The following is a 13,819-nucleotide window of genomic DNA, read 5'->3' on the forward strand; positions in this document are numbered from 1 at the left end:
AAATATAAAGGTGAGTTTTGGTAGGATAGCCATCTTGATTATATTGGATCTACCTAGAAATGTTAAGGCAAGTCCACTCCATGTTCTCAAGAGTTTCCTTACTTCTGTTGCAACTCGATTAAAATTTGTTTGTGGAAGTACATCTAAATCCTTGACTATATCCAGCCCAAGATATCTGATCTTTAATTTCACCAACTGTAAGTTACTCCTAGTATTCCACTCCATGATTTCTGATTTAGTTTGGTTTATTTGATAGCCTGAAATATTTCCGAAGTCTTTTATCGTTTGTTCGATTTCAGGGCTAGCTTTAGCGAAGTTGTCGGTAAAAATAATTAGATCGTCGGCATACAGTGCAACTTTTTTTGTCCAGTTTTTGTAGCAAAATGGTTTTATCATTGGGTTATTTCTAATGGATAAAGCGAGGGGTTCTATGTATAAGTTGAAGAGGAGGGGAGAGAGCGGACAACCTTGTCTAGTGCCTCTTTTAATGGAATTTTTTCGACAGGCTATCGTTTACTAAGATTTTGGCTGAAGGGGAGCTATAGATGTTTCTTATAGCCTCCAGGAAGTTGACCCCTAATTTAAATTTCTCTAGGACAGCATGTAGAAAAACCCAGTTGACTCTGTCAAAGGCTTTAGCCGCATCTAGTGTTATAATGGAAAGGGGCACCTTTAGCTGGACTGAGATATCTATTGCTCCAATGAGTTGGTGAGTGAGATCTTGTAGCTGTCTACCTTTTACGAAACCTTTTTGGTCTTCGTGAATGATACTCTACGCATTTGCTCAACCTCTTCGTGAGAATCTGAGTATAAATTTTATAATCACAGTTTAAAAGTGATATGGGTCTGTAAGATTCACATTTACTAGAGTTTTTATCTGGTTTTAAAATTAATGTTATTGTTGCTTCATTCCAAGCGGCTGGTTGTTTTTTTTTGTCCACAAAGATATCATTAAAGAGGGATGCTAAATGGGGTAATAGGGATTCCTGAAGAGCTAGGTAAAATTCATTTGGGATGGAATCTGGGCCTGCAGCTTTTGCTTTTTTAAGATCTTTTAATACTTGGGTGACTTCCTCTTCAGAGATTTCTTCGTTTAGCTCTATATTCTGGGCTAAGGTAATACTCGGGAGGCTCAGATTATCGAGGTAACTATCAATCTGTGCTTTTGTAGGAAAGCAGTCTTCTGAATAGAGGGCCCCAAAAAATTGCCCAAATTCCTCCTTAATGATTGTTTCATCTAAGGTTTTTTTTGGGGGGTTCCCTACTAATAGTTCTTTAATTTTATTTCTGGATTGATCCGATTTTATTTTCCACGCGAGTAGCTTACCACATCCTTCACCATATTCATAGTATACATCTGTTTTTGGGAGTTTCTTGATATATTTTTAAACTGCTGATGATATGCATGCTGAAACATCAAGCTCTGTAATGATAGACTACAAATGTAGACGTAGGTGCATATTTTATGATAGCTCTTGACATTCATGGCAGGCAAATCAAAGAAGTGGTTTTAATAGTCCGCTGAATAAGTGAAAATGTAGTTGGTTGGTAGAAAGGTAATTTTCGAAAGAATGTTCAGCTTGGGTTTAAGGGATTTGAGTGATTGCTGGTCAGTCAATGGGAAGAAATGTGATAGATTATTGGAGAATGGTGCCAAGAGTACAAGTCTCATTGCGTTTTTTTGTTTTTGGTTATGCAATTTTAGGCCTTTGAAACTAACTACTGAAGAATTTGGTAAGCTCTGGCTTTCATTTTCCAATGATGTGAAGCAGAACATAAAGCTGCCAGGCACTCTGGAATCCCTGGTTGTTGCTCTCAACGCCTTTCATGAAAAACTGAGGTTTCATATTGTTGAGGTAATAGGTAAGTCACACAGTTAGCATCATGCTTTGTACACAGTCTACCCAAATTGAATTCAATGTCTTAGAGATTCTCATGATTTAGAAAGCTAATTTACAAATTCTGTTTAACTTAAACTGGGAAGTTATTTCATTAACTGTTCTCTATTTTTTATGCAGGTGATGAAGGGTTAGTTGCATGCCAGCTACTTCCATCAACCCCCTGCTTGCTTCACTGCAGGATCCAAGCGGGAATGTTGGTGCTGTGGTTTAGATCACCATCGTCTATGCTTCCAGACTGTTTACTTTACTATTGTCAAAAGGAGCTGGAAAACTACTAATGATAATAGTACCTCTTTACAAACAATTGCAAGACAAAGTTTACATACTCATAGAGCCCTCCCCCATGGAGTATTCGCCATAGAATGTCTTTTATCTTTATTTGTTTGCAGTATGTTCGTTGCCATGTCTTACATTTCATGAGGGAGGTACTCGAAGCATGAAGTAGACCTTGCAGAGTGCAAACCTCTTCTAAAGTTGTATGAAGATCAATAATGAGTGAAAGTGCTACCATCAGAACAAATATAGGATGTTATTCAATATGCATGTACTCTGCGACACATATTTGGTTTTTGGTTGTTACAAAGACCTCGAGATGAATGACTATGCAAACTAGGTGATTGTATTTGAATGGACTTGACTTTCTGTTGTGTCCAAGTATAACATGGTGAATTACAAGCTGCCTGAGATGTCTAGAAATCAAGGGGCTCATTGCACTGAATGCCACTTTTTTATCATTGGACTTTGAGGCAACGATAAATGTTTTGAAGAAAGACCGCAATAGGCTCATCCAGATAAGTGAGTATTTAGTTGAGTATGGAGAGGAATCAAATGTTGCTCAGGGACAATTCCCTTTCAAAATGAAAGGATGCCTTTCAAATGCCTGAGAACATATCAGTTGTATTCACTGTGCTTTTAGAGACGTCCACATAATTGAGCAGCATGATGAAATCCCAGAACATGACCACTGGAAGTATTACTATATAAGAATGGGCTGCTGAAATCAAGAGTACGTTTATAAGTTTATTGTAAAAATATTTAACAATATTTTTCTATTTTCTTCCTGTAATTTTATAAAAGCACATTATGTACAAATGTATAATAAATAAATATTTTAAGAAGAAAGTTCTGGGCTTTGCTAGTTGAGTGTCTTTTTCACTTGAAAAGTTCATGTTCTGCAGTGAAGCTATTTTATTTAGCTTTTTGTTTTTACCATTGCTTGAACAAGAAATGCAGGATGCTGCATTTGACATATACTGTACGTAAGAAATAGGGTTATTGATTGAGGGGAGTGAAAACTCCACTCAAGCAACAACCACAATCCTTGTCAGGGTGAACAAAAAGTCACCAAGTTAACCTGTGCTTGGTCCTCTGGTAGATTGGCGCAAAGCAGTAAGGCTTAACTTAGAGGCAATGTGTAAAGTATTTATGCAGCACACAAACAGTAATAAATCAAAACACAGCACTAGAAAAATCCCACACTAATCTGGAAAAATAGAGTAAATTCTAATAAATAAATTGCTACCAAAACAGCAAAAATCTAATCAGTAGAACGGGATATATTCAATTTTTTTTAAAGCCTTAACTCAAAATGGCACCAAAAGCACAGTGCCAAGTAGGATTATCTGGTCACACCGGACCAGTACTGGCTGGTAATATGATCAGGTGTGGCCCTCCTGGAAAGTGTACCGAGACGAACTTGGGCTGAGATGCGAGATCCTGCTTTACACTTTATCTGTTCCAATGAAGCCGCTGATCAGGAGCTGCAGTGTGCTGCGATGCGAGGACCTCCTTTGAGTGGTGTCACGTTGCAACCGTTCTGATGAGGCTACCAATCTGGATCTTTGAAGTGCTGCAATGCGTGGTACTGCATTGAGTTTCATCATGCTGTGTCAGTTCTGAGGGAACATTCAGCTGGACAAGTAGGAGTACACTCTGATGTCAACCAATGGTCTAGAACCTGGGGAAGGGGGCACCTCTTGTGAATCAGGGCTTCCCCAGCAGAGGTCAGCAGCAGGGCACAGGCATGTTCATTTGCGTCTGGTTAGCCGGGCAGGTGTAGGACAGGTCTCTGGAGCGTATGTCATTGTAGCTCACACATAAGACCAACCAGCTAGTCCTAGGAGTCTCCCTTGGGAATCTGAGTTCAAGGAACAGGTTCAGCCTCCCTTCCTTCCTGTGGCAGCAGGGCAACAGGACAGTCCTTCTAGCAGCAGGGTAGTCCTTCCAGCAGCAGGGCAGCAGAGCAGTCTTGCTTTTGAGTCTTCCACATGTCCAGACGTGATCTGATGAGTGGCCACATAAGGTCCAAATTTTTTTACTTGGTGTCAGCCTTTGTATTGATGGGGGCTCGGGGGACTCTCTATACTACCCCCACATCTGGTTCTGGAAAGTTCCTCCTTGTCCCTATCAGGGCTCCAAGAGGTATACTGGTAACAAGAGAATAGTGTTAGGTTCCTTGGTGTGCGCAATGGAGGCAGCACTTTGAAATGGAAGTGAGGTAGGGAACAGCTCCTCCCCACCTAGTCTGGCAGAATGGCCCATCCATCTAGTCCCCCTTGGCCTTTGTGTATTCCTCCCAGAAACAGAGACAAATAGCTAAGCTATTCAGTCATGTGATCTAGAATACTGATGGACAAGAAAGATGCAGCTTCCTAAAAGTGGCATTTTCTGAATTGTGACTTAAAATCAGTCTTTACCATTAAGGATGACTTTAAATACAATTAATTCAAGTGTAAAAATAATTTTCCTATCTGCTCTCAAACTTGAGGTATAACTTAAGTGTAATAAGGTAACCCAAAGTTATCCTATGGGAGAGATGTGAAAAACGACTTTAGGAGTTTTTCACTACCAAGACATGTAAAACGTAAACCCACATGTCCTATTTTTTAAATATAGTGCACCTTGCCCAATGAACCTTTAGTGCGTACCTTAGGGGTGACTTATATGTATTCAGAAGGAAGGTTTCGGCCTGGCAAAAGCGTTATTTAGCCAGGTCAAACCAGCAGTTTCTAACTGCGGTACAAGCTGTAGTGGCAGGATAAATAAGTGTTTTCAAAGGCTGCTTTAGTAGGTGGCACAATCAGTGCTGCTGGCCCACTTGTAGCATACATGTAGATCCATTTTCTAATCGACTTACAAGTAAATTATTTGTGCCAATTACGTGTAGGCCAATTGTACCATGTTATAGGGAAAGAGAGCTCAAGCACTTTAGCACTGGTTAGCATGGGTAAAGTGGCCAGAGTCCTAAAGCAAGCAAAACAGAATTCAGTAAAATTGGAGGGGTCAAGGCAAAGCATTTGGGGGACTACCACCCAAGGGTATCAGGTCTAACACTGTATTGATATTAAAAAAAAAGAGCTAATTATGTATTTCAAGTCCTGATGGCTCAGTGAGCTAATGCATCCTTTGCAGGGATCTGATTGACTCTATAATCACAGATTCACATCCCTGCAAGTCCACTTAGGCTTTCATCTCTCAAACTAAATAACTTGATAACCAATAGGTGAGTAGTAAGAAAAATCAGTTTTTTTAGTTCCAAAGCAGTAAACACTATGAATCAATCTAAGCATCCAACTAGCTACTATTCAGTCAAGACACTCGAGACACTTGAAGATCAAATCTAGTCAGACACTTCTCCCTCTAGTACCTAGAGTAAATTGAGTCACCATTGGTAGTCTATTAGACTTCTTCAAGAAAGACGCTATCACACATTCTGAAAACGTAGTAAGCACCAGCCCTATAACTCGTGTTGTTGCAAATTGAACCATAACTGTTAGAGCAGTGAGGAGACAATGTTGCCTAGCTAAACTAGCCAATATATCACAAACATCAATGAAGGTGGCCAACACTTCAGCCCTTCTGTACCAATATGAACGGTCCCATTGAGAGTCCATGTCTAGGTCAACGGGACCTTCCAAAGGCCAAAAATGTCAAAAGATAAATGTCAAAAGATGTGAACGGAACACCCCTGGTTTCAACACCATATGTTAGTGCTGGTGAAGATTGACCAGATCTAGTGCTACTTGGCTATGCTTATAAAGTCTCACCTTGTTGAATGTTGTATCTTCATCCAAGAGGCCTAAAGTCTGATAGACAATACAGGATCTTAAAACTCCCTTTTCCCACTTCATTTCTCTGCAGATGACAAGCTCCATTTATAGAAAATTGAGCTAAAGACGCTCAAAGCAATCTGACTTGAAAATAGAGTTCGATAATTATTATGCAAAGTCTACGGATGTGGGTAGTCTGAGCTCCGAGCCCAAGTGGCTTTCCCCGGACACACTGTGGTGTAAAAATGCAACTCTAAGTTACAGAGTCGACTGCTATACAGTGGAAGCGCAGCTCTGTCCCATGAACATCAGAAACGTGGCTGTAGATGTCTCTAATTTTGTCCTAAGTGCTCAATTCAAATTGCCTCCACCACCTTGCTTTGTGGTAGAGCATTTGAATGCCTGGCACCATAATCCAAAGCATGAGAAGACAGCGTAACCCATTGTTACTGCTTCGCAGGTTATTACGTAAGTGAGTGGCAGAAGTGCAAATGGAGTGCCCAAAAATGGTAAGCATAAAATGAGGGGATGAAGCAGCTGACAAGGTTGGTGGCGTCCACCTCACTGTAGGCCGGAGGCACACATCACAGAGATTTTCTGATCGGGGCAGCAGCAGTCAGTAGGCATGTGAAAGGCTGCTTCTCCCTTAATAGTTTCCTGCATGGTTGGCCTCTGCCAGTACGCTTCAAAAACGGGAAGAAGGCTCATAATTTAGGAAGAGTAAAGCCCAGTGTGTTTAAATGGATGCTTCGCAACCTACTAAGACACTTTGATCTAATAGTTGCGGATTCAGAGACTCATCAGGGACTACATTCTTTGATTCAAGAATTCGGTAATTGGAGGTTGAGTTTACTCTGTACATTCTAACCTTCAAAAAGCATAATTCCACTGAGCAGTACAACACAGGTTTCAGGCATGGCATTATTGAGGTATAAGTTTACTGAAGGTCAAAATATCAAAGAATTCCTGACTACACTTAAAGCAATGCCTAAGACAGGTAGGCTCCCACCAATGCAGACAGAGAAATCACTATCCGAAACCATAAGTTGCGAAGACGTGGACTCTTCTACTAAAGTTGTCACTTCTCTCTTGATGATGAAAATTAAGAAAGGGATAAGGTCCCTGAGTCTGAAATTTGCAAAATCATTGTCAGTTGTGATAGACTTCTAATTCAAGATCCCTCTCCTTGTGAATTTCCCCCAGCATCAGACTAGATCTAGAAACTTTCGTAGCAGTTCTCTTCCTCGCTGATAAATGGTGGTGTGTGGCTCTACGTCAGATCTGTCACTGCCCAGATGTGACGTCAGGCCCTCACATGTAAGTCCTACCTCCGTGCTGATGTTGGTTCCTTTCTTTCCGTGATTGCCAACGCGGATACAGAGCTACTCGAATCCTAGCAGTCCTGATAGAGGCTTTTTCCCCTCAAATTCTTCAGTGTGCAGAAAATATCACCCCCCCTTCCCACCCAAAACAACAGGGATTAAATTGTGTTGTGACTGTCACCAGCAGATATCAGTGACAGACACCCTCAACTTCTGTTTATGGTGCCCCAGCTCCAAACATGCCTGCACCATGTACGTACTGCGCAAAAATGAACAAAGATGCCATCTGCGACCATGAGACAATACTAGCTGTCCCCAAACTACAGAGGTCGAAAAACTGCTCAATGCCGCGACCCTTCCTGTTAAAGTCGAGGGTGTGGGCACACTTCCGCTCCAGCACTGGCTGCCTTGACCAGTCATGTTCGAGTTCACAGGGTTCAAGTAAGTCAAGGGAGTACCACAGGAAGCAGGAAAAATTAAAGCATGGGTTTCCTTCATGCCCACAATCCCACTAATTTGTCCCCCCCGCGCAACTGATGCCGAAGCTCTTCGCACTTGGGTCCTACCCCGAGCGGATAGCGGTGCCTTGCAGATCACGAAGGGCAGTTACACTCAGAGGTGTGGCACTAGGCATCTTCCAGCAATGAGAGGAAACGTGACTGAATCTATTCGTCACTGCAGCGAACGTGCAGTGTCCAAAGATTTGAACGTTGTAGATCCCAAGACATTCCTCCCACAGAGATACCTTCAGCCTGGATTGGAGATTGGGACTCCTGAATCCTTTTGTTCCCCTCCCTCACCTGCACAGAGTGCTGAAAAAGATCAGGAAAGATCGATCCCAACTCATCCTAGTGGCTCCGGACTGGGTGAGGAGAGTTGTATCCAGAATTTTTGGCAATGAGCACATGCACTCCAAATCGGCTGCCTCTTTGGGAGGACCTCATGTTGCAGCAACACAGCTGAGTCTTGCACCTGGGCCTGCACAACCTCCTTCTCCATGAATGGAGATGGTGCTTCAACAGTTGACGGCTTTTGACCTTCCTTCCAAAGTGATTAGTGCCATCCTGGCAGCCAGGTGTCCTGTCTATTAAATCGGTTTACTCATGGCACTGGGAAAAATGTGTTGTCTGGTGCTCTTCCTCACATATCGAACCTCTGTATGCTCAGTTTTAAGATGTTCTGTTGTTTTGTTTGTCTTTAGCCCAACAAGCTTGTGGTGGCAACAGTTAAATGTTACATTTTGGCCTTCCTACATTTACTGGATCAGCCGTCCCTCTTCAAGTCAGTTGTTGTGCTACGTTTTCTGTAGGGGCTGACCCACATATTTCTACCAACATGTTTTGTGATGCCGCTATGGCACCTTAATTCGCTTCTCACTTATCTAATTCACAATCCATTCAAATCAATGTATAGTTGCCCTTTACATGTTTTGACTAGCAAGACAGTGTTCCTTTTTGCAATAACCCCCGCTAGGCAAATAAGTGAACTGCAAGCTTTTAAGTGCTCTCCAATCATGCACTTCATTTTCCCCACACAAGCTGATCCTTCGTACAAAAGCATACTTCCTACTGAAGGTATTCATGCCCTTCCATATAGGGCAATCCCTCATCTTGCCTGCTTTCTATGCTTCACCTTACCCTTCTGAGGAGGAACAGCTTCACCGACTTGACCCCCAAGAGGGCCCATAGCTTTTGCATCAATCAGACCAGTGATTACCTAAAGGATGACCAGCTGTTTATACTTTCTCTGGAACAAAAAAGGACAAAGGGTGCAAAAGAGAGCTATCTCCTGATGGATTGTATTATGCATTAAAATTTGCTGTGGTTTAGCCAAGAAGGAGTCTCCCGTAGGCTTGCACACATACTTCACCAGAGCAAAGACTGCTAACACTGCACTGTGATGCAGTCTGCTAATCATGGTCATTTGCCAGGTTGCTATTTGGGTGTCCCTATGCACGTTCACCAAATATTATTGCATAGACAGTAAGATCCAGCAGGAGGGGCACTTTACCTCATCTGTCCTTCAGGATTTCCTCGTTTGAGCTATTCTACAAACCCACCACCTGGGGAAATACTGCTTTGGTATCTATTCTTAAGGTGAGAAATCTACAGTTATAAATCTTTATCAGAATAACAAGTTACTTACTTTCGATAGCCCCTTTTCTGGTATAGACTGTATCTAACTGCAGATTTCTCAACAACCCACCTTCTTCCTCGTTGTGGAATGGACTCAATCTATAAAGTCTGCACACTGCCATATTCTGATTTCTATGGCTCTGTGTCCGTCGTCGTGAATGGAGATCAGAAATTAACTGACATCAGCAAAGATTTGAACTTCACTTTCTAAGTCTAACCTTCTTAATCACATAAGAAAATACTTAAACCCAAATGTATGGCCCAATTGCGTTTTGCAAGCTTAAGAAGAGATCCTGCGGGCAACACAGCAGAACCAAATACCTAAAAGAACGCTTTGATTTCCTTGTTTCAAGAGAAGAGGTGTCTAGAACTTCCTTTCTAAAAAGGAAATCTCTTAAAATTGCAATGGATCATTTGTAGGTGAAACAAATCCCATTTAGATTAGGTTATATTTCCACCTGCTTGTCCAGCTAGACGGCACACAGCAATCAGTGCCCACCAGAATATAAGCAGTCAAGCTACTAAATCGTGAACCAGATCGAAAAAAAGAAGACACTCTCTAGATACATTACGGACTCTAATTCAGTGTCAGGATTCAAAGAAGGTGAGAAAGAGAGGTAGATATGTCACCCAGAGGCCATCCAAACATCCACCTAGACATCATAAGGCCCATAAAGATTTTGCAGAAAATGTTAGAATGCCAAACTGAGGCATGGTAAAGGTGAACAAACCTTAGCCTCGCCTTTGGTTAAATTGATTAAGATTGATCCATGTGAGCAATGCCTATATGAACTTTGTTGTTTTATTGTCTAACAATATGCGGTCCATCAATCTGACATGGGTGTTTCCTAAGTTCAATAAGTAGATTGTGTCCCTAAGGCTTCACTGAGGTTTAACTCCACCTCCAGGGTGGCCTAGAACTCGGGTCACCCATAGAGCTTGCCCCAAAAATGATAGGCGAGTTGTGTTCTACTCTCCTCATTTTAGTTACAATTTTGCTAGAATTTTCTTTGTGCAACTTCAGAGAGATTGCTTCTTACAAAGGGGGTTATTCATTGATCATGTTAATTTAGGCTTCAGGGTTAATCTTTCATCCTAATCAGGACCAAGACACTAAAGGTGAAATCCAGTTGATCATTTTAATGACTATACCACACAAGCAAATGTGGGAGGTAACAGGTGCTTCAGTTATATGAAGGTATAATAGAAGATGTTCTGGGTTTGAGGATGGATCTTATGAAGGCATGAGATACAATTTTGGAGTATTGTTGAGCATAACTTTCCAAAAGATGTAATGATAACCACCCCAGTGCGTAGGTTCATGACATTGAAACTGCAAGCCATAAAGTCACCAATAAAAAGGAATTTTTCAAAAACCAGTAATTACCCAATCACTTACCAGTTATCTTCATTGCTTCGAGTCCAGGTCTTCCTGGTCACAGCCCTTACTGTTGGAATTCTGCTTCGGATGCTCGAACATTACAAGCTTAAAGAAAGAAAAATTATGAATATACGTACCTGCTATTTCCTGCTTTAAACTACAATAGCGAGTCAGTCCTCATTCACTTCCTGTAAATATCCAAGCACTAGCAGAAATAGGATTACTTGGTGTTAGAACACAATCCCTCCATGAAAAACTAAGGACTAAGATGAGGAAGACCTGGACTTGGGATAACGTAGATCACTGGTAAATAATCTCGTAATTACCTTCTCATGTGTCTGCCTCATCCCAGTTCCTATTAGTGGTGTGAATACCCAAGTAGTTATTCGAGCAATCAGTAAGAAAACACTACTACTCCATAGTAATCAGTTCTTTCGTAAATCTTCAAAGTTGTTCAACGCTTAGACTACTGGATATCAGCCGCCACATCTGCAGAACAGCTCTCTCAAGTTCAAAACTACTATATTAAGAGGCACCAGCATTCCTTGGTCGAGAAGTGCAACTGCCAACGGAGAGAGGCGAGTTGGAAAGATACAAGGATTGGAGACTGATAGTCTGTGCAAAAATGGAAACCAGTTGCAGTGAGGCCAAGAAGAGACTACAAATAACAGTGCATCTGTACTTGTAAATAGACATTCAAAAGATTGATTGATGACATAAACGCCTCATCAAGTTTCTTAATTACCCTTGGGATAAGAGCAATTGTGGGGATGCATATAGAAGTTAATGAGACCACGCTATAGAAGGGGCTTCCTTCGCCCAGGCCACCTGAGAATATTCTATGGAACAAAATGGGAAGAAGAGAAACCTTTTCTGATGCAAAGAGATCCAGCCAAGAAACTCTGAATTTCTGTCATCTTGAATACCCTTGGATGAAGACACCAGTCAAAGTTAGAAATGAACAACTCAAATGATCCGCTTAAGAGTTCTCCTTTTCTAGGTGGTAAACTGCACTGAGATGGCTAAGATTTTTTTCTGCCCACATTCCCATCACTTGGATTCTGTTGCCCTTGGCTAGTCAGAAAAAATCTGGCCACCATGTGGTCTGTTCGAACCCGGACAACATATCCCCTCAGATGTTTAGTGAAATGCTTCAGAGCCATCAGCACTGCCATTAGATCCTTCAAGTAGAGGATATGTCCGCTACAGAGACCCCTACAGGATCGTACCACAACATGGGTGTTAGACCTGGTACCATTGGCGTGACTCCCTTCCATTTTTCACTGATTGCCTCCTCTGTTTTTGATATGTTTTGCTGGTTTAGATGCTTTGGGGACTGTGCCACTGCTATTCAGTGCCACAGTGCAAGTGCTCCCTATTTTAGATTGATGTATTGATTAGTGACTCCCTGATTGGCCTATTTGATTTACTTGTCAGACCTTAGTATAGTGCACCATGTGTGCCCAGGGCCTGTAAATAAAATGCTGCTGGTGGGCTTGCAGCCCTGATTATGCCACCCACAGAAGCAGCATGTAAAGTGTGTCTTAGGCCTGCCATTGCAGAGCCTGTGTGCAGTCTAGTACTGTTAAACACAAGTGGGGCTGCTCCTAGAAAAGTGACCTAAAAGTGCTTGAAACTAAATTGTGAGTGTGGATATCTCACAAAAAGTGAAGGACTGGCCTCGCACACCAGCTGGTGTCATGCTTCATCATTGGCTGTCCTCGCTGTCTAAAAACTTGGTTTTATCGACGGGGAGGAGAGATGGACGCAGCTAGGTTCTACAGCGGAAGGCGCACCTTGACACAAGTGTGACTAAAGGGACCTTCCCCCCACTCCTCCCATGGAGAACGTAGTTTAGGATTCTTGGGCTAACTCGGAGCCCTCTCACAGAGTGGGCAATAGTCACCTCACCAAGTGGTTTATCTTTATCACCAGGTTGGTAATGACGGAGCCTGCTTTAGAACAGGTCCTGAAGAATGTGGGGCACCAGACAGAAACAGGTTGACCCCATATATCACGGTGATGGGACAATAATTTCTCCAGGTCACATACACCTTTATTAATACCATACAGTTGCCCACCTAAAAAATTACCTTCGGATGAAGACACCAGTCGAAGTTCGAAATTAACAACTCAAATGATCCGCTTAAGAGTTCTCCTTTTCTAGGTGGTAAACTGCACTGAGATGGCTAAGATTGTTTTCTGCCCGCATTCCCATCACTTAGATTCTGTTGCCCCTGGCTATTCAGAAAAAATCTGGCCACCATGTTGTCTGTTCGAACCCCGACAACATATCCTCTCAGATGGTGAGTGTAATGCTTCAGAGCCAACAGCACTGCCATTAGCACCTTCAAGTAGAGGATCTGCTCTGCTACAGAGACCCCCACAGGATCGTACCACAACGTGGGTGTTAGACCTAGTACAATTGGCGTGAGTCTCCCTTCCATTTTTCATTGATTGCCTCTGTTTTTAGTATGTTTTGCTGGTGTAGATGCTTTGGGCACTGTGCCACTGCTATTCAGTGCCACAGTGCAAGTGCATCCTATGTTAAATTGATGTATTGATTAGTGACTCCCTGATTGGCTTATTTGATTTACTTGTCAGACCTTAGTATGGTGCACCATGTGTGCCCAGGGCCTGTAAATCAAATGCTGCTGGTGGGCTTGCAGCCCTGATTATGCCACCCACAGAAGCAGCCTGTAAAGTGTGTCTCAGGCCTGCTATTGCAGAGCCTGTGTGCAGTCAAGTACTGAGTAGGGCTACTCCTAGAAAAATTACCTAAAAGTGCTTGAAACTAAATTGTGAGTGTGGACATCTCACAAAAAGTGAAGGACTGGCCTCACACACCACCTTGTGTCATGCTTCATCATCGGCTGTCCTCGCCGTCTAAAAACTGGAAACCTACAATGAAACAGCTGAAGTACTTCTGCAGAAAATGTAAAGTTGCTACCCCTGACGTTGCCAAAATTTATGAATACCAAAAGGCGCTAAGGGCCTGGGTGGAAGCAATAAATGCCCCATAGCTGGTGGT

The 13,819-nt window shown here is 42.3% G+C and overlaps 1 protein-coding gene across 2 annotated transcripts in view; it reads left to right on the forward strand.

The window, feature by feature from the left end:
* The window catches only part of AP4E1 (adaptor related protein complex 4 subunit epsilon 1), a 417,135-nt gene extending 414,112 nt beyond the window's left edge, over nucleotides 1–3,023 (forward strand). For both annotated transcript variants that reach the window (XM_085644188.1, XM_085644189.1), the window contains exons 20-21: nucleotides 1,706–1,863; nucleotides 2,019–3,023. In XM_085644188.1, coding sequence (XP_085500314.1) covers nucleotides 1,706–1,863; nucleotides 2,019–2,179 — 319 coding nt within the window. In that variant the 3' untranslated portion in view covers nucleotides 2,180–3,023. The remainder of the gene's footprint in view (nucleotides 1–1,705; nucleotides 1,864–2,018) is intronic.
* The last annotated feature ends 10,796 nt before the right edge of the window (nucleotides 3,024–13,819 follow it).

Source organism: Triturus cristatus, chromosome 3_1 (genome assembly GCF_964204655.1).
Source record: "Triturus cristatus chromosome 3_1, aTriCri1.1, whole genome shotgun sequence".
Taxonomy (NCBI): domain Eukaryota; kingdom Metazoa; phylum Chordata; class Amphibia; order Caudata; family Salamandridae; genus Triturus; species Triturus cristatus.